The sequence below is a fragment of the Lepisosteus oculatus genome, chromosome 7, assembly GCF_040954835.1.
Source record: "Lepisosteus oculatus isolate fLepOcu1 chromosome 7, fLepOcu1.hap2, whole genome shotgun sequence".
In the NCBI taxonomy this organism is placed as follows: Eukaryota; Metazoa; Chordata; class Actinopteri; order Semionotiformes; family Lepisosteidae; genus Lepisosteus; species Lepisosteus oculatus.
This window is the reverse complement of record NC_090702.1, coordinates 43,389,894-43,417,228: the sequence shown is the minus strand read 5'-3', so window position 1 is coordinate 43,417,228 and position 27,335 is coordinate 43,389,894. Positions and strand designations below refer to the sequence as shown.

The 27,335-nt window shown below is 37.0% G+C and overlaps 1 protein-coding gene across 2 annotated transcripts in view; it reads right to left on the bottom strand.

The window, feature by feature from the left end:
- Nucleotides 1–22,943, bottom strand: part of prkcq (protein kinase C, theta) — a 30,372-nt gene extending 7,429 nt beyond the window's left edge. Inside the window, exons 1-14 of one of the 2 annotated variants that reach the window (XM_006633341.3) lie at nucleotides 22,787–22,943; nucleotides 15,048–15,243; nucleotides 14,799–14,941; nucleotides 11,311–11,510; nucleotides 9,924–9,984; nucleotides 8,277–8,445; nucleotides 6,866–6,897; nucleotides 6,685–6,770; nucleotides 5,239–5,368; nucleotides 4,982–5,091; nucleotides 3,310–3,433; nucleotides 1,769–1,923; nucleotides 1,003–1,176; nucleotides 328–419 (exon numbers count right to left, since the gene is read on the bottom strand). In XM_006633341.3, the coding sequence (XP_006633404.1) occupies nucleotides 328–419; nucleotides 1,003–1,176; nucleotides 1,769–1,923; nucleotides 3,310–3,433; nucleotides 4,982–5,091; nucleotides 5,239–5,368; nucleotides 6,685–6,770; nucleotides 6,866–6,897; nucleotides 8,277–8,445; nucleotides 9,924–9,984; nucleotides 11,311–11,510; nucleotides 14,799–14,913 (1,448 nt within the window). In that variant the 5' untranslated portion in view covers nucleotides 14,914–14,941; nucleotides 15,048–15,243; nucleotides 22,787–22,943. Of the gene's footprint in view, nucleotides 1–327; nucleotides 420–1,002; nucleotides 1,177–1,768; nucleotides 1,924–3,309; nucleotides 3,434–4,981; nucleotides 5,092–5,238; nucleotides 5,369–6,684; nucleotides 6,771–6,865; nucleotides 6,898–8,276; nucleotides 8,446–9,923; nucleotides 9,985–11,310; nucleotides 11,511–14,798; nucleotides 14,942–15,047; nucleotides 15,244–15,956; nucleotides 15,975–22,786 lie in introns of those variants that run through there. The other variant, XM_015352452.2, reaches the window with a different exon arrangement.
- Nucleotides 22,944–27,335: the final 4,392 nt, after the last annotated feature.

Sequence of the window (27,335 nt, the reverse complement as noted above, 5' to 3'; positions counted from 1 at the left end):
GTTAGGGCTCTGGACTGTAACCAGCACATCTCATATTGGGACACTGCTGTTGCATCCTTGAGCAAGGTATTTCAGTAAAGTGTATGAATGAATACAAATGTAAGTGCTCTACACAGCATCGGCTAAATAAATTAATTTGAGCTAGTAATCCGAACAGGTGCTTTAATCGTTTATCCCAAGTAAATGTAACACGGAATATTAAACAACATAACAAAACTTATTACAGGACAAGAAAAATGGAAAGATTTTCTGTCCTATATTGTCAGCCACCTCAGCTTCCACTAAGATATGAGAAAAATGGATATATAAAACTGTAAAATGTCTTACACTGCTCTTGGCATTTCAAATTTATGGCAATTCTGTATGTGGAACATGAGATCGCCACCATTCAGGTATTCCATCACAAAGAAGAGGTTTTCCTATCAAAAGAAACCCACATTATCAAATCACAGCTGAGCTACCTCTGTGCAAATGATTAATTGGTAAAATTCAGGCATGTGAACACGATTGGAAGAATTGGTGACCTCATGTCTATCAAACCATCTATAAGACATCAGCAATAAGTCATGGAATAGTGTGCTAAGTCTGATCAATGGCAACAACGGAAAATCAGATGATTTCTTTATTAACATGTTGTAAGTACAAGCCCTTCATTTGTTTCAGTGGTATGAGGTTTGTCCCCAAACCGAATCTACAATTTAATTGCAGGAAAACACGACTATTGCTCTCTGCTGAAACTGCCCTGTAGAGAAATTCAATTAACTCATAAGGCAAAGAAACTTTGTCTTGTACTATGTTTTTGGTGCATAAACATTTCAAAAAATAAAAACAAAAGCTTGTGACTTATTTCACATTATTCACTTTCTGAAAGTCATCCCCATTGCTGAGCACCACTAGAATCGGTGATGCCCATAACGCAAATCAACATATAAAAATGCTGGCTAACGATTATTTTGGCTCACTCCAGCCCTGCCAGTGGTGGTGATCCAGGGGTGAACTGACCTTGGTCTGGAAGGTGCAGTAGAGGTGTGTGAGAAAAGGATGCTCCCATGCCAGAGACAGTACCCTCCTTTCCACCATAGTGCACTCCACGTCATCATCCATCAGCACGACGTCCTTCTTCAGAGCTTTCACTGCAAAGAATTGATTTTTTGACTTAAGTTCTGCAAGAAACACCTGCAATGTCAAACAAGAGGGCTGTTAGTCTAAAATTTGAAAGCGAAAACCCTCAGATTCAATAAACAGACCGGTTCCTTTCTAACTCTGAAAACTTCAAAGCAAAAGGACAAATGGCTTGCGTGAATACAGTAATGAGGTACGACACTGTACATACCCCGTACAAACAAACGGGATTATACAGTACAAACAAGGTGCACACGTCTATATAAAACTGGAGTTACTGCTTGAACTGAAAACAAAGTCTTTGTGAACTATACACATTTTTGTGGTATTTCATACATGTACTAAAGCCTTTTATAAAAATAATTAACACAATAGGAGTGTTTTTACATAACACAATTCCATGCTCATCTATTATACATTAATGTGGAAACCTTGCTCATTTTTGTCTTTAGATTATCATTGTGCAGAAATATTAAACAGTCTGAATACCCTGTAAGGTTTGTAACATATCTAATGTATGCCTTTAAAATGCAATTCAACAGCACAAGATGCCTAAAACCTGTTTTTTTTACTGCCATCTCTTATGCATATATGAATTGTCAATGGTCCTGTAAGCACAGATTGGCCATTTTTCTCCACTATTTACCTTTCCAAAGCTTCCTTTTCCCAGCATTTTATGTAGAATGAAATCATCAATGGTAAACTTGCGCATTTCTTTCCTTGCTACTGCATACGTGGGTTCAGGAATTTCTGGTTCTTGATGCTGTTCTTTGGGACATTCCCAGGCTATTCCCTGGAGATCTAAAAGAAGGGATATATTCAATACCAAGGTGTCATAGAAATCAGCATCTTTCAAATTCCCACAATAACAATATTCAGTAAAACATTAGTGGACATGACGTCCTTGATTCCAGTATAGAGTTAGGTTGGAAGACAATACATTTAAACATTAAACAACAGTCAGTGATACATGTTTGTTTGTAGTGTGAAAGCAATAAGGCAGTGATAAAAAATAACAAATAAAAGGATATTGACAGTACACACAATAGCCACTTATGCTTTAACATATTATATTTCCTTAAAATTCATAAAATCAAAATTAGATACCTCCATGCATTTACAACTGAAATTCTCATTTGGACCACATACTACTGGTTTGAATCTGGCCTGCAACCTTGGCAGAGAGTTCCCAAGAGACAGCATTCAACTGGCTGAGCACTACCAGGACTGGGTAGGTTTTAGCCAGCCAGGATATCCTCAGCATGACACGCATGGGTGACCTCTGTGACTTGCCAGAGTGGTAAAATTATATAACCTACTTGTGACAGCATGCTTCACAGATGAAATAGTATTGTTTGGACAAGCTGCAGTTGTTCCTTTCTCCACACTTTAACCTTTGCATCACTTTGGCCTAGATTTATCTTTAATGTCCATTAAACTATGCTCCAAAGCTTCTCTGAGAATTAGAATCTGGCTTTATTTTCCTACTGATGAGATGTTTACATCTTGCAGTGTAGCCTTCGTAATTCTGCCATCTTAAATATTTGATATCTTCACTCCCATACTCTGGAGGTTGTTGGTGTTTTCCTTGATAGCTCTTATTATTTTTTAGGTCATCACCTACAAATGTTTTTTCTTGACCAACCTGTTCTGCAATATATATCAAATTGTTCATTTTGGTGTGCCAAATTCTGTAAAGGGGTGCTGATGGTATTTTTCTTTTTTTCAGATTTTATATTACCTGCTTTTCTTTAAAAGAAAGTTCATTGGTTTTCATTTAGACCTTTCTGAAGTCAAAGCAAGATGGTCTGATACCTAATAACAAACAATATAGGTTTATATTGACCAACAATATAGGTTTGACATGGAAGACGGTCCACAAATTGAATGTTGTTCTTTTTAGTTTTGCTATATTACAACTATGTGTTCTCTGTTAAGGAAAACCATTTAGAAACACCTGACCATGTCTCTGGATTAATAATCTTGAAATTTAAACCTGACTGTTTTCATTCTGCTTCGCAGTTACAGTACAAACATTGTAATTGTGACTGTCTTCCCTCATAAGTTACAAAGAATAACAGCTACAAAAAGAACTGCGGTGTTCTTTTCTTTTTCATTCTCTTCAAAGAACAATGTTGTTAATGCAGGCATCACAATTCACAATTCTACCTGGAAGAGTTATGTTACCTTTCCTTGTGGATACAGGCGCTGGCATGTGCTGAACACCAGATGGCTCTCTTATAACACCAGGCTGGCTGATGTCAACTGGCCCCTCCCTGCCAATGATCTCTGTGTCACGGCTGCATCGGGCCTTATGGATGAAAACACTAATTTTGATAAAGTTCACCTCCTGTTGTGTGAGAGAATACCTCCTGATATTCCCCCCACTTCCAATCCCTCAGTGAAATTCAACTGTATCTCCAATGTTCAACTAAAAACACTAAGTACAGCAGGAATGGTGGTATTTTTCCAATACAGCAACTTAAAAATGTATTTAAATTTTAAAAATTGTCAGATATGCCGTGTTGTTTTAAAATGAAGAAAAAAATGATATATTATAAATCCATCATTCATTGGTGGGCTTCCAAACCTTCAATGTTTGCTGACAAATGGCTGGCTTACACAATATAGAAATTCTATACCATAAAAATGTACAAAACAGCGTCTCATCTTATGAGATGTGTTGACTCAATAAACTGCTTGAGTCAAGATTCTGGGTTTTGTGGATATCTCTTTACAGTCTTTTCTGTGTAATGTTAAGCAGCAGCAGTGAAATTAAATTAAAATGACATCTATAGTAATTGTATGACACAACTGACAGCCTACTGGATGGAAAGATAACAGACAACATTTTCAGTAAAAGCGTGTGCTTTGATGCCTTAAAATCCATCACATGACAACAGTTGTTGATGATGATTTTGCCTGCAGGCTCTAAGAGATGAACAGCTGAGTGGGTGTGAAGTGGGTGTCGGTGTGGGTGAAGACTGCAGTTACTGCTTCATCTGAAAGAAGTGTCTGGAGGTGTTTGTGAAAAGTGATAGTACATATAATATATATATTGACATGTTACTTGTGTAGGCACCTCAATGAGTAATGTTTGTTCATCAGGTGCTGTAGTTTGTACAATGTGGCCTGTTTTTCTTCTGCTGGTTAGAAACTAAGGCCCACGTAATTTCTTCTTATTTCTGTGTGATGAAATGCTTGAATACATGGCTTTTACCAAGCAATGGCGTGTTCATCAAAAGTAGCCACACTCACTGCAACTGGAAGATTTATTTTTTTAATTCATAGGAAAGGGAGAATGAAAAATAAATACTGAACAAAATAAAAAACACTTCAGAAACGTGATGACAAAATATAGTACATACTCTGTGCCGAAATGATTTTTCAAAGTATCAAAGTTATTGTTTGGTTTTCTTTTTGATACAGAAACATTTTAAAAGATTTCTAGGATGAATTATGATTTATAAAAAGTCTTGGCAGTTTTTTTTCATTTTGAAAATTTGATTTCATTTCAGAAGCGCTTTTAACTTTGTTTTGCTTTTCTTTGAACTTTAAAGGGACTTTTTGAATGTGTAAAAACTCAAAATTTATACATTCATACTAATGGCATACTGTAATTCTTATTGTAGTCAATTATAAGGACATACCCCTGGAAATGTTCTATAGAAATTTCAAATTGATTCAAAATTAAAACCACCAAGTTTGTTAATGGATGCAGACTAGTATGTTTTTGTATCCTCAGAAAGTGACAAAAAAGGTAGAAAGTCAGAACAAATTACATATTATCTCTCCAATAGGACTACAAGCATGCAGCATCTCACCAAGAGGAAATACTTAGTAAGATCATAGCACTAACCTGCTGTGCACTTTCAATCATGGCCAGTGCTTCAGCCATTAACTTCTGATTTACTCCACAGAGGTTTGCAACTTTCTTCTGACATTTGTGATGAACGTTCATTCCACATTCTGTAGGGAGAAGACAAATGTTAACAGCCCATCACAGAATCTGAGGTACAAGGCTGATAAATGCTTGGCTCCTACTGTACATCCTAACAACAGAATTGTGAATGAGAAACCTTGCAGACAGCCTAGAAGGATAAGTGAATGGCTCACCTTCACATTTCAGACCTTGCCTTGCAAGTCCCCATAGCAGTGTTCCACAGTGTTCACAAAATGTCGGGCTCTTGTAGTTATAGACTTTAAATCTGTGAGGCATGTCTATTTTAAACCTCTCCTTGTGGATCTAAAAAGGAGCAACAGTACAAGCGTTTAAACTGCAAGCCCAGGTGAAAGAGCTCTGCATCTGCTATGCTTTCTCTCTTCATCCATCCATCTTCTAACAGCTTCTTCCAATTCAAAGTTGCAGGGGAGCCAAAGCCTATCCCAGCAAGCAGTGGGAGCAAGGCAGGGTACACCCTGGACTGGATGCCAGTCCATTACAATGTAGACACACAAACATGGGGACACTGATTTCCCAGAAGCCAATTAATTTACGAGCATGGTTTTGGGCTGTGAGAGAAAACTCTTGCAAACACGAGATGAACATACACATTCCATACAGACACCATTCCAGCTCCCCGATTAAACCTAGGGCCTACCCCAGCACTGCAAGGCAGCGATATTAATCACTGCACCACTGAGCCACCCTGCTAAGCCTTCTTTGGTCTCCGTCTCAAACCTTAAAAAATATTTCAAGTCAGAGGCCAAGCTAATGTGTTACTTTTTAACACTAATAGTGTTACTTTTAAAATATCTGTGAGCTTCAGTGTAAGCCGCTTAATAAAAAAAAGCACAGAAAGAACTGATTAATTAATTTAATCAAATAGATTAATGAGCAGAAACGGTCAATGCAGCTTTTCTTATAAACTTTACTATTTTGAACCAGGCCATACACAAGACACAAAACTGTGACTTACAAGGCCTTTTAAAGAAACACATACTTAATGATACTCGTTTTCTAGTTTTGCATACCACTAATGTTCTTAGGGTGTGGTGTGGTACTTTATATATATTTTAGTATTTGGTTTACGTGACTGTTAATGGTGAGTTAGGAAGTTACCCAGTTACTAAGAAGAACTTCTATTTCATAATCAAAAGAATAAGTCAGTTTCCCTGGCCATTCATCAGAAGCCATTTCCTGGATCTTTAATTATACATATATAAATTGAATTCTGGCAAACTCAAATCCAGTCTAGGATTAAAAAGGTGGCTGGGGGTACTTTTTCACAAAACAAAGATATTAGTTTCAAGTGCAAACTTAGTTCTATTTCTTCTCCAAAAATAAGCTGTCTTAAAGTTGAAATTTATATTTATTAGAAAAATATATACACATGACACTGTTTATTTATTCTGTAAACTGCTCTTATGTAAAATACTTTAAGTATTGTATCTTTTCACAAACTTCATATAACAGTAAAATATTTGCAGAAAGTATGGTTAAAAAGATTAATTACAACATCCTTAACCATTTAATTATATCCATTTATTTTTTTTAAAGTACCTTTTGTACCAAATTTATTCACTGAAAAGTACAACAGTACACATCCTCACAGTCCATACCATTGTCTCTTTGCTGTTGACTGCAGATCCGGTACATTTGGCTATCACTTTGTCAATGCATTTTTTATGAATTGCAACATTGCACTCTAAAAACAAATAGAAAAAAAATGTTAAGTACACAGATGTTCTCTATCTTACAAAACGTGTGCTATCTGAATTGATCTCTTTAGAATGTACTCACGTCTGCATTGGTAGCCCTGTTTATTCAGACCCCTGAAAAAAATCCAATTGAAAACAGTCCTTCAGAAATACATTTTTAAATATGTCAACAACAAACAAAACAAAACGTACAAAAGATATTTTATAAAATTCTACTGCAAATTTCCACAACCACAAGAATTGTCTGATTTTACATATAGCGCACCCAAAAAAAGAAAGTGTAAATGGAATGGCAAAGCAGTATATTTGTGAATACAGAAGTGCAACAATATAACAAAATTAATAGTGCATGAAGTTCTAAAACAATCCATACACTTTACCCATCCAAGTTTTGCAGCCTACATAGCTTCATGTATTGGTGTAAAATCAAATCACCAAGTCAGTGTCTTTGATGGCCACCACTGGCACCGTTACCTGCAAGGCTACTGCACCTCATAGGGCCCATTACCTTGGTGCAGAACACCTGTGCAGCTTTATTCCAGATGTTGACCAGGTCCCTGCACAGGTCAGCAGTCTCATTCCAGATGTGCTCAACCAAAGGCATTTCATATCATGGACATATATGAAATCTGTTGCTGTTGTGAAGTCTGTTGGACAAAGCGTGCTTTGCAGAGCCAGACATCACAAGACCTGGACCATGGACATGAAGGGAACCATGATGCAGTCTGACTCAGACACTGTCATTCTTCACTGCGCACTGAGCTGAATCTAGTTTTGTGAGTGGAGATGACGTTACTCCACCAATAATGAGACTGACTGCAGTGCTGCCTGCCCCACTGGAGCTGTAACTCATGGTGACAAATTGTAGCTGAAGTTCTGGACGTTTTGCTGGTCGACAGTGACAAATTTACGTAACTTGTTGGTGACTTTTTGCGGACGGATCCTTCGGTTGCTGGGCAGTGTTCTGCCTGTTGCAGCTGCTCCTTGAAGGTGACTACACAAGTGTGTGACCCAGACCCCACTGTCTTGTGTCAGGGTTATTACACTCGGCCGTCCTGTCTTTGACGTTATGATTGGCATTGTAAAGTATCAGAAGTGCTGTAATGGTATTTCTGTGCACAAAAACAGTTGTTGGCACCTTTCTGGGGGCATTTCAGTTTGAAGCATAAAATTACATCACTGCATGTAAGCCAGATATTTTCCTGATATGAATTTGTGGTGGCTTAGTATGTGTCTTTGCAAGCTCCTCAGTGCTACCACCACTGTTCCAATGAATAAACTGAGTCTGCCCTTTGCAAATGCAATTTAAGGACCTTATGCATTTATGCATTAATGCCCTTCTTGAATGTTTTCTTACGTCACCAGTTTTCATGTGACATACATTTTCTGGACAGTATGTTTATACATGAGCCATATTTGTCACGCACAGTTTACAGTTTGGGGAAGTGCATGCAGATTTATTTTGCAAGATATTCTTAAAAATAAAAACATACCAGACAAACTCGTGGCAGACGGAGCAGAAAGTGGGCTGAGGGAAGAACGTCGCAGTGAACTCATGGCACTTTACATTGTGAACCTTGGCCTGCTTGATAGCCCCCCTACGCTGATGCAGGGCAAAGAATCCCTCACTCTCACTCTCACTCTCACTGTGTCCTGCAGCATCTAAGAACAACCAGAAAAGGAAAAGCAATGCAAAATAAATCTAATAGAACCATAGTGTTTCAGACCAAATTACCCGTTTCTTGAAAAAAATCCTCTCAAGAAGGACAGTGTCTCAATCCCAATTTGGTTTAAAATGGATGTTCCAGACAGCCTGATCATATAACACTGAGTTATAAATACCAGAAACCACTATTATACTCCTTATGCACATTAATATTGGTACTAATTATATTGATATTGGCATGATCTACTTGTTACTTTTATATACCTTTATTTATTAAAAAACCTTAAATATTACTGAATAATAGGGGTATTTAAAAGCAAAGGTCATTAAATAGAGGAACAATGCACTAAAAAACCTTAGTTTCTTTTAGACAGACACTTCTAAATATTCATTATTGTTTTTCTAATCCATTGCTTAAAACTTTGAAAGTGTTTGGGTTTGGAGCTTCAGATTAATTCATGTTTGTAGCAACTAAAGAATTCAGAAGAAATATGATGAATGGGAAGATAAAACATTGAATGGAAAAAAAGCTCAGACAGGCAAAATAAATTAATATACAGTATTGTTGAAATGTGTGAAATTACACGATTGTAAACAGCTTAATACAGTGAATGATTTTGTCTGTAAAGCAATACCCCATAATGAAGAATACTTATTAACTTCAAATGTTTAGCATATTGTAAGAAAAATGGGAACTTGGACAGATATTCTTTTAAAAAACATACGCAGATGCTGCAACGTGTTTTTGTACAAATGTTTATTATACACACTGAGGGTCCTGAAAATGATTTGCAAAACCATGCCTTGGTTTTCAACTGTCTCCCGAGCCACATTATAATTCTACTGTACTGCTAGTTTCTCTCCAAAAGTGACATTTGTGTGGTTTAAGTGGAACAGCAAGGGGAAACATTTGGCAAACTGCCCTCAAGCTAGACTGGAAATTACTTACTGAAGGCATTTCTTAAACCAAAGGCTGACAGCTGCAATGACTGCATTTGTCATTGAAGTCATGCTATGAATAATGTTACTGCATGTCTTCTGTATTTTTAACAAGCAAAACATAAAAACCACACCATGTAAAATTAATAGGCTTACTGCAGTATGTCCCCTTCTTTAAGTTTATGAACAATTTTCACACCATCTCACAATCACATCAAGACAATCAATCTTCTGAAGAACAGATTTTTGGTGTTTGTATATTATGTAATCTAAGGGGGGTTCAGTTCATTTTCACAGAACAAAGATGAAAGTGAATATCAGAATCTATGAAACTTTGCAGAATTCTAATTTGTTGAAGCAAATGTTATTTCAGATGGAGGTGAAGGTAATGACAACGTTCAAATTCAACTTAAACATTGTGAGCACTTCCTGGTCAATGTTATCTGATTGTCTCAACATTAAAAACACTGGAAAGCAGCTTAAAGACTCGAGCTTTCTTGAGACTCAAAAAAGAGATTATGTTCACGCAACTTACCACTCTTCTCTAGAAAGTACCTGGCCTCCATCAGTAGGCGACCGTGTGGCGTTAACTCCACCTGGAATTAAGAACATATCAAAGAAAAGCTTTTTGCTAATGTGTGTGTTTTATTTACTCATTTCCATCCATCCAGTTCTTAACTGCTTTATCCAATACAGGGTCGCAGAGGAGGCAGTGGCAAGCAACAGACGTGAGATGGTGTATAACAGTGCATCACAGGGTAGACTGACTCAAACGCAGACACACTCACACCAGGGCCAATTTCTACTAGAAGAGAATTAACCTATCAAATTTGCCTTTGGACTATGGGAGGAAACTGGTGTACCGAAAGGAAACCCATACAAACATGAGGAGAATATACAATCCATAAACATAATACTTTGAAATCTCAATACTGTTGAGATTATTAATGCCTTCATTTTGAACCATAGCTAGAGTAGTACTTTTTTCATCTTAAAGTAAAGCGATTTCCAAGCTACTTTATCCTCATTTTCAGTTTGTTTTATGACGTTTGGACCATTATGTCTGCTGCAACAAGACTAACCTCTTGCAATCTTTATTTTGTTGTTAATAATTGGAATTCTACAGAGCGATTAGCAATACTAAAGCTAACAAATATAGCAATGATGGCAACCTGAACAGAACTGAATACTATGTCTAAATAGTTAAATCTCTTTTTAGATATTTTATCTCACTTTTTGTACTTCACATGACATCACATTTTCAATGCTAGAGAAAGGAAATGCACCCAATACAAACAACCAAAGTCTTTTTACTTATCTTTATATACTTCCCTGTAATCTGTTCTGAGTAATTTGTTTTCTCTGAAACAAACTCCTCTTTAAAATACTTTGGTTTTAAACTTCAATTTTCTTCACTCCCCTTATGCAACGTGAAAGAATTGAAAAAGAATTCAGGGCACCTGTGTTTGTGTCCCTGACTCTAACCTTTAGAACTTAAGATTACTCTGCACACTTAACAGTCACCCAGTGCAGAACTGGTAGAGGTTCCTGCAGATGCCTAAAATCCAACTTAAATCATTTAGTTCCACATTATTTTTTGGTATTTCTGCAAAGTCTGAAAAACTCTTTTACCTCTGTTTGTTTCATAATTCAACCATGAGCTACTTGTTCTTATTAGGGATTGCATCTGCTCACGTACTGTATATGAATGATAGGCATTTATGTAAGACTGACTGATAAGTTTTTGCTCCATCTTGACTGCTACCACTTGACTGTTTTCTGTTTCAGACAAGGACACTGCTTTGGCCAGCACCACTTTCTGTTTAATCTTTAATCTCAAGCACTTGTCTGCAGTTAAACTTTGTTTTAATAGCACACCACTCTCATTTTTAATGGCTGAATATTAACGTCCCTAGACTCACCCAGATCTCTAACTTTCCATTTTCCTTTTTACACCTGGTAGCCAGGGAGTCCAGCTGCACCGTTGCCTCTGACTTCAGCTCCAGTGTCTTATCCTTCACGATGATGTGCATCACTCTCCCTCTGTTAATGTGGGCGTCAAAGGTCGTGTTCCAGGGAGGGTACATGGTTGGCTTCTTTTGCTTATAGACCTGCCCCTTCTCTGTTCAAACAAGTCAAACACAAGAAATCAAACATCTTGAAGGGACTGATTGGCTGAAGAGAATAATATAACTATACCTGAGCTTGGATATGCACACATCCTTGCACTACTACAATTTGCCAGCAGAAACAAGCCGTAATTTTTCTATAGTGCACAGCATGAAACATCTAGAATGTTTCAGGAAGATTCTGATGTTGTCAGATTAAGGTGGTTATGAGTAATCTGGCCAACTGTGGGCATTACACAAGGAACAAAGAACAGAACAACCCTAATTTCTGGTGAGTTGTGAAACATGTAGTTTGACATAGTGGAGACTTCATTTTTTCAAAATCATCAACGATAACCACAAGGTTTGTCACTAAAAGATTGAAATCTGTTTCCTTTTTTAAAAGAAAATATCAAATGTCTCTCAATTATTAAGACATTTAAATATATATTTCATTTCCTGGCAGATGTTACATATCCTAAACAGTTGGGTTAAAGTTTTGAAATACAAAACAAAGACACACTGTAACAAGTAATAGGTTTATTCCATGCTGAAAAGAGAAGAAAGAAAACACAACGTTTTTGTTCATGGAGCCTTCTTCAGATATCACCTGAAAAAAGCTCCATGGCCAAAACGTTGTGCTTTCTTTCTTCTCTTTTCAGCATGGAATAAACCTATTACTTGTTCCTTTGCAGCCTATGCATGCTGACACAGCTACCCACCTGAGCTACTAAAGACACACTGTGCTGCTTTACATGTGCTTCAAAGTTGTATGGCATTTACAGTACTACTTGGAGAACAACAAACCAATGTGCAGGTAGTCAGCTTATAAGCACTATGTATTGCATGCTGTGCATATTTAACATTAAGTACTGAATGTATTACAGTATATTAACAAAAGTCACTAAGGTTATGCATGTCTCATCTTGGAGAGCTTAAAGATGTAGGCTACACTGGAAAACACATTCATGGAGAAAATGGAACATTAAATGAACCTGCGACATAGGCCATGTTGATATTTCCTGACAGACTGACTCAAAGCATTTCTTGTGGTTTACTACAGCACAACAGCAAAGCCTGCACATCAGTGAAGAGATGATCCTGCATTGATCTTAGACCAGCTCTGGCTCTTCAGCTTCAAACACAGTAATGCAAAAGTGACAGTATATACTGAGAGGAATAATCCTCATTTCTTTGAGCTGAGGTCCCTGCACCTAGGACACTGCGGGGAGACACAGAACGCCAGTGCTACAGCCATATAAAAGAGTGCCATTTCTAAAGATGAGTTACTCTTTCAGCTTGGTACAATATGAGGAGACACACAAGAGTACCACCCTGATTTTAAGCCTACAAGAGATCTGCTTTACCAGTGAAAACAGATCAATTTCTAGCCTCCAGTGTGAAACTCTATATCTGGTGCTTCTTATGGGGCAACATGGTAACATCAAATAAATTGCAAACAGAATTAAAATGGAACATTTCCACAGTATCAGAATTTTATTTTCTTTTCAGTGTAATTTAACTATATTGACAAAGCAAGATGCTGCAAGTTGTTTCTTGTGTTTTGTAAAGAACGCCACACAGCCCACATCCACTAGAGGTCACAACTGTGGGTTTTCCAATCACACACAAGTGGGTGTGAAGCTGACTGTTCTTTAGCACTGTGTACAGAAGACGTGGACATCATTTCAGTTTCTGCTTAGTCTAATCACATTTCAAAATTGAGATAAATAAGCGTGCAATTTATACAGCAAGTACGCAAAGAGCACACATTGTGACTTCTTCTAATACTATCTTAGTGTACAGATCCCAAAAAAGTAATCAATGTACTAACTCTATAATATATTTTCAGTAATGTCTGACTGTATTATGATTTTTATTCAGAATAGTGAATAATTTTTATTCAGAATAGTTTTCTAGTACTAAAATATTATTACTAGAGTAATAATTAGTTTGCCTCTCAAAGTGTACATATATCTTATTACTACTAATCCATTTTGACCTATTTGAAATACCAGGCAAAACTCTATCTCAAGCAAGTGGCTAGACTACCAATTATAGCTGACTCACAGTGCTTGGATTTAAAATTGGATTGGTCTTAAAATTCCTATATTAACCGATGTCCCTAATCTTAGAAAAGAACTTCTCCCACCCCAGGCACCAGTATGACTAAAATTAGAGATGTTTGCAAAGCAGCAGGTTTACTGTATCTATCTGAGTTGACACTACAGCAGGTGGCTGGACAACCTTTGAGGCTGGAAATGTTTAAAAAGATGACCAGGTGCTCACTCGCCCCAGTGTTATATGTGAAAAAAAATATTTTGCACTCAATTAATTTAAGATTACATTTAGGCAAAGAAATGCATTTTTCATATTGGTGGAACTGTTTACATTTTCATAGGTGATCTCCCAGGCACAATTTATCAGTTATCTGGATGCATTTTTAGGGACCAAAGTCTCCTTTTTATCTTCAGCTAAAAGAAATGTCAGTTCTCAGGCTCACCTGTGGAAGATTGGCTGTTATATGAAAGCAGTCTCACCTACCCTTGATTTAGGTTCAGTTCTGAGTGCTTTGGAGTGGTCAACATTAATGATGTTGAATATAAGCTTCTGAGCACTAAGAACTCTCTCCAAACGTAAATTTTGGCTTCTTTGTTTTTCGACTCGTGTTCTGTAGTCTGTTTATTAATAATTGTGTTACGGGAAAATTAAAAATGAGAGGAACCTTGTTATCTTGGTATCCCCTTATTAGCGTGGCGTCTTTTTACTTAACATTTATAAATTGCTGGTTCACAAGCCGGTGTTACAGCAGAGTTAAATATTTAAAACATGAATCCCCAACCCTGGTCCTTCAGAGCCTGTGTATTGACCAGGTTTCAGTCCAGCTGCACTTGTTCTGAATGTGATCTGACTCAGCTCATTGTTGGCTTAAGTAGACCAGAGGTTATGTTGACACATCATTTATATCTTTGTCAATAAATAGTTAATCGGACTTCTTGTAAAAAGCAAAAATTCAAAGAATTATTGTATATTAAAAAACAAATATTGCAAATGGACAGCCAGGATAGTTTCAATATGACAGCTGCCGTCATTTATGTTTATCCAGACTGACTAGCAGGTCATACAAGCTTTGTTGAGGCTGTACCTGAATGTATGCACAGTACTGAGAAGTTGGGAAAGTGAAAGTTAATTGACTGGGGATTGTTAGCCATCAAGGAAAAAAAAACGACATCTACAAAAATGACGAAAGAAAACAATGTATTAAAAAAACACAATAAACAAAGGCTATCCCAATGCTTTACCTGTGTCCACTGCTTCTTTCATGTACACTGCACAATAGGGGTTAAGCACCTCCTCTTGGTATGGCACAGAGTCCAGCTCAAAGTTGGAGAATCCAATACGAAGAAAGGGAGACATTTTCTTCACTGTTGAAGGCCCAAACAACCTGCCCAAATGTCAAGGAAACAGTGAGGGTTGGGTTGGGAAGGCCTCATTTTATTATTAGCCTTTTATCTTTAACTGACAGTGGCCATTTGGAAAAATGTACTCACCAGACCAAACGGTGACAGGCGGTTTCCTTTCAGAAGGAGTAGGCGCTGTGGGGAGTATCTGTGTGAAAAGCCCTGCCTGTGACGCTGCTTCTCTTCTAGATAAACTCCATGGGCTTGCCCTGGTTGGGGGGCACTGGAGCCTGCAGTCACGTCAGCCGGAGACTCTGCTCGAGGGAACTCGCTGATGGCCACAGCTCTAAAACATTAGGGTTTAAAAATAAAATAAAGCCACAAAACAAAACCACCATTTTTTTTCACACTTGAAGGTTCTCATGAGTAGAGTTCTAAGATTCGACTTGAAGTCTGCATGGCATAAGCTGAGTATGACATAAGAAAATAATTCAGGCCTATTTATAGAAAAGAAATACAACACCTTTACAGGAATGCATCCAGCATAGCCTCCGTGTTACTGGTAGAGTTTTTCAGAGGCCAACGGAAATCTCAAACCCATCTGACTGTCTTGCACTGCTGTGCCTCCTGCCTAGTAACACGCCTTCACTGCAGTCTACCCCTCCGGGTGTAATCTTGTGTGATTCCAATAACTGCTGCTCTCTACCTAAACTCAAAACTGAGGAAACCTCCTGGTAGCATTTGACTCCAGGTTATGCCAGTTCAAATCACAGACATCACTGTAGCAAAACAATCACCAAAGGAAATTATTTCAATGCACAACAACAGCCTTAATCTGAAATAGGGAAGTAGGATACAGGAGCATAGGAGACAGTACTAAACCACAGTATAATGCACTTCTCTTAATGTTCTTGATTTTACTTTGTTTTTTTTTTCAATTTTAAATATGCATATATTTCTGAATAAGACGAATAAAGTTCGTATAAGAATGAATAAGTACCACAAAAGAGAAACTACGGAATAAAGTTTATACAGTATCTTAATTATTTCATCTCTTACCTATGAGATTTTATCACTTTCTTTATCACACTCTTCTCAGACACAAGGTGCATTGTGTTTCCAGTCATTTCTCCTGCTCTGTGTATCATAGCAATGTCCGCTGCAGTTAATACACGTACTTATACGTCAATGCCTGTATCCACTTAAAAACATAAATTTGTAATCTGTATTTAAAAGCGAAGTTAAACATTTAAATTTGAATTAGATGATCATTAAACCTCTATTAACGCGAACAGTAGATGAAGTCTCATTGGACATTCTCTAAAACGTGAAATAAACCTTTCATGTAGGACCTTAATTGCTAGCATTTACTTTGACTGCATCTTCAGAAATATCACTGCAGCAATAAAAAGCGTAAATCTCTTTGAGCAGCAGAAATCCTCTCAATGCTAACCTTTGATAACATGCAGAATAAATCCTTTGAACATTCTTAAACAATGCCAAAGAAAAGCTTCTGAATGGCTTGTTACATATTTTTGGGTCTCAATACAAGAAGAAGATAGCCTGTTTAAATACAAGAACATAAAATATTTTGGGATTATTTAATTAACACAAAACTCCAACAGTAGATATCCTTGTCGCACCTCATTAGGCAGCAATGACTACTTCAACTAGACAGTTCCTGTAACTGTTTATCAGTCCCTCACTTCTGCTTTCACGAACTTCGATCCGTTCATCCCTACAGAACCTCTTCATGTCAAGAACGTTTGAGGGTTTTTCTTCCATGAACAGCCTGCTTCAGATCCAATCATAACATTTCAGTAGGATTTAGGTCTGCAATTTGACTTCACCAAACCAAAATCTGATTTATTTTCTTCCTCAGCCATTTTGTTGTAGATCTTCTTGTGGATCATTGTCCTGCTGCATGACCTACAGTATAGCTGAATGGAGGGCCTGACATTCTCCTCCTCAACTTGCTGATAAAATACTGGATTCATGGTTCCACCAGTGATGGCAAGCCATGCCATCCAGGTTCTGAGGCAGCAAAGCAAATCCAAAGCATGAGATTCCCACCACAATGTTTGACTGTCAGGACAAGGTTCTTCTGTTAGAAAGTGGTGTTTGGTTTACACTGTAGAAAACATTTCTAACTGCGGTCAAATATTCAACTTTTGACTTGTCAGTCCACAGAATAATCCAGTAGTCTTCTGGATCATCCAGGTACTCTCTGGTGAATTTGAAACAAGTGGACCTTTTAGAGGGCACTGGTTTCTTCAGGGTTTCCAGGCCTCCAATGAAAGCCATTCTAATTCAGTCTTCTCATGATGGTTGAGGCATGGGCATTAACTTTAGCTCCAGTCAGAGAAAAGGGGAGCAGATCTGTATATGTTACTCTGGGGGACTTTGTGCCTTACTGGATGATTTACTGGGGAAAATCCCCCTTTTCCATGGGTCTTAAACTGCTGGCAATTTAAAGAGACCTTTAAAATGAGTGAGACCATGACTCTGAAATGGGAACTACAGCAGTGCATCCAACAGACATACCCCAGCCATTATAAAGGCCTGTCGTCTCCAGTAAAAGCCATAAAAGCAAGTTTGCCAGTGGTGCACTGACTTATTAGCTTCACATTAGGGCTTCAGATGATTTTAACATTTCCGTGAAAGGAAAGAATACAATAAAAGGAAAAAAGAGCAGGTCTTGAAAGTACTTTTTTCACAAGCACTTTCCACTTGAGGGCAGAGCTCAAGCAAAACATCCTGTCAGCTATAGTTTTTTTTTAAACTAAAAAACCACGGGATTGAAAGGCCCACCTCTCTCACACAGATACTTCTGATGTTTAAACTTAGACAAGCTAAGAATTACCACCAGAATCTTTTCTACAATCTGACACTAACTATCAAAAAACCACTGCGGACACATTTTTTAGCCACGCAATGAAAGGCATAAGACCAAGATGATACTCAGGGGGACAGAAATCAATGTTTTTCATGCTATTCATGTACTTTATTAGGGGAAAAGGTACAGCCTTTTGTAATCTCTTTAATTATGATTTTTTTCAGTAGAAAATGAGACATGTCTTTTAAGAAAGTAAAATGACATTTTTCAAAAACACAATGGAAACTGAAGAAAAAATATATGTCCAATTGCTTGTGGCAGCATATTAAAAGTATAAGGAGTTAACCTGAAAAAAAAAACTATCTTTAAATTATAATTTTGAACTGTACCAAATCTCTTTAGACTAGTACTGGATATGCTTAGTGCAGTGATATGGATAAAAGCATATACTGCTAACTCACAAATATAAATTTTTCTCCAATAGTATCTCTGGTAAACACTTCATTTTTCTTCATTGCTCTAAACTGGTAACAAGACCATCCTTTCTAAAGTTAAAACACAATAGAAAATTTAAAAATGCTATTACTGTCATTTTGAGGATTACATATTTGCACATACTTGCTGGTTTCCAAAACAAGTTTTAATAACAAAATTAAAACTGTGTAGAATGTAAACACAAAGAACGCACAGGAATGTTTGCTTTCAGGTGGAGCTCAGGTTTTATGTCACTTCAAGGCAGATGGAAACACTTATACATCATCAAGCTTTTACCATCACACATTACACTTTAGAGTACAAACCTTGCTGTGAAAACACACAATCTTCTTAAAAATCAAAAATATGTCCTAAAGCTTAGAACTGAGGAAGTCATACTAACTCAGGAGATAATTGTATGTGTCTATTACGGGAACTTGAAAGAATAACTGCCGCTTAAAGAACGCTCAATAATTTCACTGTGATATGTTGTTCGTTAACCCAGCACTTCCTGTAGCTTTTAAATTACACCATGTAAACCACATTTCCTGCACATTTGTTTACTTTTGAAAAATTACACAGGTGGGTTCTCCTCATAGAAGACATTCTACAAGCTTGATATACATGGGTAGCATTGGCAACCAAAAGACAGCTCTGGGTGCTATCAACAGAGGATATATCTAGCACCAATCTGCTTAATTCCACCAAAAAAGTATTTTTTTTTATTACCACAGGGGCATAAACTGCAAAGCACAGCACAGTCATCCAGAAAATCCAGACAGAATCCAAACAAAACTTTTTAAAATATCTTTGTTCATAATTGTTACAAATGCATAATTCATATTTAAATTGCATCCACCAAATGCAATGAGTGATTCATACTAATTAAAAAAACAACTATGATCAATGTGGGTTAAAAAACCTAAAAGTCAGCACACAGTTCCAAAGCACTCAGTAGAAAAGTATTGTTTGATTCCCAACGAAAACAACTAAAAAATGTATTGTAAGATTATTTTTTTGATATTGCAATGCGTCTTACATATTACACACAAGCAAAGAAGAGCAAGCTATCAATATGACAGTTTTAATGTTATTGTAAGGATGGGATTTCACACTTAGCCATTGATGTTACACTTACTATGTTTATTGTGCTTTGTCATGACTTCAAAGAGAATTACAGAAGCTGCAGTACCTGCAGGTGTCTAGCTCTAAAAGCACACTTTGATTTGATCCTATAAAGACATTGTGAAGGGGCTGGCAGAAGGTCAGAAATGTTCAAAATCAATACACTGACCTTTACATTTAGAAACTTCAGAGGTGTAGCAACAATTGAAATCTATTGCCTTCAGAGGCTCGAATACAAGGCCAACAAGAACCGTAATGTACAACTTCCACTGCATTTGTATGCTTGTCGAGCTGCTGTAACAGCACATCCACTGGGCCACTTCTTAGCTTCTCACTACTGCTATATTAATCTTAAATCAGTCAAGCTCAAGGTTTTGAGCTTTTATTTTCAAAACGGAGGTGTGCTGCTTGCAAATTGTTAGCTTAAGGCGCTCTTCATTTAAGTCATGTGAAAAAAAAACACTTCAACATTATTTTGAAAGGTCTGCTGAAACCTAATGGATGTCTTAATAGTTTAGTGTTATTATAAAGATACATTCTTAAAAACCTGTAATGGATTAACAAAAAAATAATACAGCATTGTAGTAATTGATCCCTACTAATGATGATTAATAACCTATTTAATCAATCATTGTTTTCATATATAAATATTTCATCAACTGACAATGTAATGTCAATAGCTTGTTTGTGATGCATTTCTAAAGCGTCAGGTACATTCCCTATATTGTTACCAATTTATCTCCAGTCTTAGCAATCACACTGTAAATCCACCCATCCATTTTCGAAGTCCTGGCGAGCAACAGGCACAAGTTGGGATATGCACTTGATGGAATGGCAGTCCATCACTGGGCAGACACAGACAAAATTCATCCAGGGCCAGAAAACTGGAACACCTGGATGAAACCCACGCAAACCCAGGGAGAACATCAAAACTGCACACAGATGGCACCCCAGATCCAGAACTGAACCCAGGGCCCCAGTGCTCTAAAGTGGCAGCAGTCACTGCTGTGCCACTGTGCCGCCTTCAGTCATGTATATTGCTGTATTCACTTAAAAAACATCAAATTGGCTAAAGTTTAAATAACAGGACCCTGACCTGTATCAATGTTGGTGCTCAACATTAAACGAACTACACGATTAATTAATATTTGCCAGAAAAATAATACACTGTAGCTTTATTATGCAGAACTGTTTTGATTCCAGGGGAAAACTAGTCTTGTTCAGGATGGTATTACATTATCTACATTCTTCTTAGAAAGGTTTATCTAATTCAAACAAGCTACTGTAAATAATATAACCACTTTTAATTTTGCCAGGTGTTGTCGTTGTAGTCCTTTTTAAATGTGTAACTGAGTCATCTTTAATGTAATTAAATGCTATTTTTATGCAATCAATTTTTTTGTAACTGGGGAACCACATTTCAAGAGACAGGTAACACCGTTCAATTTTAATCCTAAACCAAACTAATTCCAAAAGCACAATGTTGCAAAACAAGTTGTGCTGTCAGGGGATGTAGAGACTTCTCATTAAATGAGGATGTCATGCATCAGTAGCATTCTTGCTTTGATGAATGGAGAACTTATTTAGCAGTATTTACTTTTGCAGCAGTTGTGAGAAATAGCAGGGCTGATCAGCGATAGAAGAGCTGACCTCTCTGCATCCCTGCAGATGTGTTCAAGCGTTGATATTAATGAGAGACCCCCTTGTACAGAGCACAGCTGTTAGTCACATTGGCAGTCCTGCGATCAAAGGTGTGAGTCCTGAGAGATACCATCCATTATCAGAAAGCCACTTGTCCTGATAGAGGGCCTGGCATGGCAACACAGAACCTTCTCCTAGAAGCATGAGGCACAAAGCAGGATAGAAATTATGTGATCTGGGGAGAACACCAGTCCATTGCAGGGCTAGAAAAGGGGTAATTTAGGAATAGCCAATCAATCACAGACAGCAAGCTGGATCACTGTGAGAAAATCCATATGAAAACATGGAAAAATCACACAGAATCCACCCCATGACTTGGCAGCAGTGATAACAGCAACATCACTGTGCTGCTCGCAGATAGCCTCTTTTTTTAAAAAAAAAAGTACAAAATGATCCAACAGGATGCAGGCCAATCTTACATAATCCTTCTTAGCAGTCATCAGAAAATGATTATTTTTAACACCAGTCTTTCAACACTTTTCCTGTAAATACCCTATGATCCAGCATGTTCACTTTCATTCATTCGCTGCACCTATTGTACCACTTACAAATCAAAATTCCAGTGATGACTTGACTGATATTATGCAGATTTTGATTAGCATGCATTTTAAAGCTGTTTTAAAGAAGGTGGCCAGGAATCAGTTCATTGACGTCACAGATATGTTTACATCTTTGACAAAAATCACAACAGTTCTGTCTGTGGGGACTTCTGCAAGTAAATATATACTAGCGACAACAACAACAAAAACAAAAACACTAACACTTCCCTTTCTTGCACATAGCTAAATCCTTGTTTGCCTCTGTACCATTAGTCACAGCAGACTGTACATTTCATCTAGTGATGTACTAGAGAACTCGAACTAGTTTCTGTAGGACTACACTGAATTGTTCCCTGGTCAGATGTCAAAAGTCGTCCGTTTCAAATGTCCATCTATACACCTGCATCTACAAAACGCAAAACTTTTCGTGGGGTGGTAAAATACCTGAAAATATCCACAATAAAACACGTTGTGTCAGCATACTTTGACACCATTATAAATACTTCTAATTGCACGAGAGACATACAGTACATACAGGCAGAACTCTATAAGACTAATTTCTCCACTGCACATACGTAGTCTCTGGTTAATGGTTAAATATATTCCACATGAATTGCTTCACATTACATAGACCTGCATCACATTTCCCATTTAGTAAACAGTTAATCGTACCACATAAAACTTAACGCTCTTTTTCACCACGTGTTTATTAATACATCGACCGAACTCGTTAAGTCTGAAGAAGGAACTTAATTCCACATTTGATGTGAAAACGCTAAAACAGCGCTATTTAAATGGAAAAAGACAGCTAGCAAACAGGAATCCAGTTAATTCCTCGACGTGTCGCAACCTGTGAAATCCAGACTTCAGCATCTTGACTTAATGTTGTTGTGGATACTAATGGAAAAGTAAAACAACCCACTAGTACTTTATAATAAATATGTGTTGTTGCACAGACATCAATTCTAATCATAGCTACTTCTATACAATATTTAACTTTATCTGCTTCACCTTCTATGGGGTTGAGGGGCGCAAAGTTTTTTAAAAAAACAAATATCAAAATATCTTTCTCCCACCAAACCTAGGTTAAGTATATAAGTTATTTTCATGCGAATCTGTGGTTTCCCTATTGTTAGACTATTGATAACGATATTAATAATAAAGTTTCAGTAAGAAACAAATCAGTAATTATCCCAAAGGGCGAAATGGCTTACCTTCAAAATTACCTCCGCTTTAATTTACAAATAAGCGAGCCACATTATTTACACAAAATACAAAATGTCCTCAGAAATATCGATGTGACTTGTCAAAACCATGGTGAAATCATTGTGCTGTACACTAACTGCTCACTGCTCATCACGATTGTTACAACCCTCACTTACTCCGACTTGTAGTTGGCAGGCTGTGATACTATTGGGTACGACTCCGCCTCTGTCGGATTTTCATTGGAGCTCATAATACTCGAGCTAAAATTGACGTTTGTCAGAAGAGTTTTAAAATGTGTTATATGAATAAGTTATTTTAACTGTAAAGCTCTTAAGAACGATAATGTCGCAAAGCGGAATAGCTTGTTTTTTCTTTTTAACGTTTTGATCATCTTTACGTTACAGTAACAATTAAGAACAAAATATTCCCACACAGTATAATTTTGATGTGGTAATATATAATTATCTGAGGTTAAACAGATTTCTAAAGTATGACTATTTTAGAATGCATTTTTATGGGTATTTAAAATGCAAGAAAGATACAACACTAAAAGCAGTGTAAATTACGCGTTTTAAATAATCAGCTGGGGATAACCCCGTACAAAAATAAGTGTACATGTTCGCAATGATACAGGACATACTAAAAACTGGTTTATCTTGTACTTCTCATTCTTTATGACTTTAAGGGCATGATGGCAATATAATAAGGTAAACCCAACAAAGGACCTTAATATATAACAGACATAATAACAACAAGTAAAAACTAAAAGTAGTTTTTTTTAATTCAGATCAATGATCCAGAAATCCAGGATAAATCTGTATTTTTCTGTATCTACAGAGTTCATTACTAACTGTGCAGCAAAAGAAGAAATATTCCAGTTTCCTTCTTATTCACAGACCTTTAGAAACCTTCTCAAAAAGGAAGGGTTTGGTTTGAAAAAGAAAGGAAAATATCCCAACAATTTGTGTCATCTTGATTCTGCAGGCCTGTTGTCCTTTAGTTTTAAGCAACTTCAACTCTCGTAGTTGCACACAAATAAATTAGGCCTGAGGAATTCTAATACAATTTTCCATGTTCTTTTGATGAGAAAATCAGTCCACAGCCAACAATGATCAGAAATTGTACCACTGAGAGATGAACATTTTGACCTTTAAGTGTTTTTACGAACTACCATCAAAATGCACAGATACTCTTATTTGCAAGTGAAAAGGTGCATGGTGGGTGCTGTGTTGTGGAAATGTATAAAAATATCTAGCAGTATGTGTTTCTCATTTGGAAAATACTGCCTCAGTTGATCATTTTTTCTTTCCTGTGTGTGATCTGTTATGAACACCCACACTCGACTGAAAACAGAAAAGGAACATAAAAATACTTCTTCAAAGCACTTATGGAGAAACATTCAAGAGATAGTTCCATGAGCTCTTTTCATTGCTTTCCAAGCTTTGGTGCGAAGGTTTATGTAATAATTTCTTCATGGGTTCTGTTCAAAAGCAGTTTCTACCACCTGAATTCTGTAATTCATTCTTCATTGCATCTTGAGGTAATGCTGTTTCTGTTGACTTACTGTATTTTGGAGAGATTTTCTTTTATACTCAAACTTTTAATTTGCTAAACCTAACCAATCCATTTCATTTGAAACACTGCAACACACTATGTTTAGTGCGGGGCAAAATATATATGGTACATTACTGCTAATCAGAATTGAACATTAGTTTTACTAAATGAGTTTTTATCATTTGAATGATGTAGGCATGATTTATTTAATTTAATTTTAAATGTGCAGTCCCTTGTTGAAGACACACTAGTTATTTTGATTTGCATATCACAACATTCTGAATATTCAGATGTTTCTTAAATTGCTTTTTTAAGTTTATATTATCTCTTGTGTAGCATTTTAAAAGGTGTGAATGCACATAATAATATTATCAAGATTCTCATGTTTTTGACTGTAGCTTAAAATATGGATTAATTGGATTTAAAATCATTCATGGATTTGTGTCAGGATTTACTTTCCACTTTGATTTAAAAACCTTAGAAAGTAACTCTTATTAGCATAATAAAAACTGACAGAACTCTATATTTTCTCTATATAATATTATATATTTTATATATATAATGAAATATATTTGTAAAAAAAATAGTATTAATTTGAAATGTGTTTTTGCAGCTTGAGCTCAACTATAGTTACTGTATATGAATTGGGCATTGTGCTAGCCGATTCCTTACCTCCACAACCCTATGGGTAAAGAAGTACTTACTCTTTTCCGTTTTAAATGCACTTCTGTTTAGATTCCACTTGCGTCCTGTGTCTTGTGTTTCACTGTTTATTCTGAAGAAATTCAGTTGTTCCTAGTTGAGGTGTCAGGACAGTTGATCAAAAATGTTGAAAAGGAAAATGTCAAGGGGATACCTCACAGAAAATACAAACCAGACTGCACTGTGATTATTAACAGTTTTAGAGGTGATACAGCTATAATAACATATTTGTAACACATTTTAAAACTCTTTTGACAAATGTTAATTTGTGATTGGGTGTTTTTTCAACAGAAGCTCACCTACCTAGTAAGTATAGTATAATACCTAGTATAATTACCTAGTAATTTTATTATACTAATTCACTGGGCATTTTAATTTTCAATACCCTAATATGCTTCAGTTAAGATATACAGTAGAGCACATATGAGTGTATTCACAGGGCATGCCAGCACAGTGGTTAGCAATGCTGCCTCACAGCACTGGGGCCCTGGCTTCAATTCCAGACCTGGGGTTCTGTCTGTGTGGAGTTTGTACGTCTTCTCCGTTCTTCATGTAAGTTTTCTCCAGGTGCCCTGGTTTCCTCCCACAGACCGACAACATAATGGCAGGTTAACCTGCTTTTGGGAAAACTGGCCCTGGTGTGTTTGTCTGTGTCTGTGTGTCCGCCCTGTGATGGACTGGTGTCTTGTCCAAACTGTATCCCGCTTTGTGCCCGTTGCTTACCGGGATAGGCTTCAGCTCCCCCTTGAGCCTGAATTGGAAGACGTGGTTAGAAAATAGATGGATGAATGCTTATGTTATTGACCAGAATTGTTGATAATGTTAACCTCCTTAACCCTCTTCAGGAAGTAGACTGTTGGATATTGAAATGTGACTTGCTTTTAAACATTGCTATACTACCCTCAGTCTTGTAGAGATTCTTAGTAATAATAACATACTGTACATACTACAATAATTATTGTCTTGCATTTGTACTACCTATCACTTGGTTTATATATAGAAGAGGACTCCATCACTTAAGTGCAGCACCTGGGTGAGGTGAAAAAGTCGTTGTGCTTCTGCAGACCTGCTACATAGCATTACCAGCAGAGAAGTGAGAAACTGCTTCACCACTTGAATATTTATTAGCAGTTCTGTATTAAGACGTAGAGTAGACAAACCATTGTAATAAGCTTTCAGTTAGGTAAGTAAGTTATTACTTTTACTTATAATCCTGCTACTTTGACATCACTAGTCCCTCTCTCCTTAGAAAAATATTGGATGTTGATACAGTACTTCCTCATTACTTCATATAACACGTATGAGGATAAGTCAACAAATAAAGCAAATCTTGTTAGTTATCCACAAAATAAACTTCACAGATTAGAAATAACATACATAACATAAATAAGAGAAGCCCACTGTTCTCCATTTTACATCTATACTACGCTGTGTAGTTTTCACTTGTGTCCTTTGATTCTTGTTTCACCGTTTATTCTGAAGAAATCCACTGGATTGACTTAATCAATACCTTTGAATTCATAATCACAGCCATTCACATACAGTATGTCTTCCTGACACCACATGGTAAGGTTTTGGAGTGGAGTGTATTGACTGGAATTCTCCACTATCCCAGTACATGTCTGAGTTTCTGCGTCCATTTATAAATGCAGGAGTAAAAACCTGGTAAACTCCCATTATATCCGTTATGGGGCATATACTCAGATGTTGCCAGCTTTTGCAAATAGCAAAGTGCTCCAAATGTGATAAATTGACTTTTTTTTTCCATTAACCGCCTTTCATAGCAGAGCTCTTTAGTATTCTGCCCCCTGCTGGTAATGAAAAGCTTTTGTCAGATTCTTTAGTGTCTGTACAGCTGGTACAATGCAAAATGCAAGACTATGTGCCCACTATGCCATTGCAGTAACCAAATCTCTTTATTTAATTCATGTATAACACATAGAAGATTTAGATTTATTACAATAAAAATCATTACAGCAGTATCCATTGCAGTTCATAAAGAACTACTGGAAAGTGTTTGAAATCATGGTGGCATGGTGGTGCTCTGGTTAGTATTGCTGCCTTGCAGCTCTGGGGCATGGGGTGCTATCTGTGTGGCATTTGTATTTCTCCCTATGTTTCTGTGGGTTTCCTCTGGGTGCTGTGGTAATTTCCCACAGTCATGGTTATCTGGTTTCTGGGAAAACTAGCCCTGGTGTGAGTCTGTAATTGTCTCTGTGTGCCCTGTGATGGGCTGGCATCCAGTCCAGGATGTATCCTGTCTTGCTCCTGCTGCTTGCCAGGTTAGGCTCCAGCTCATTG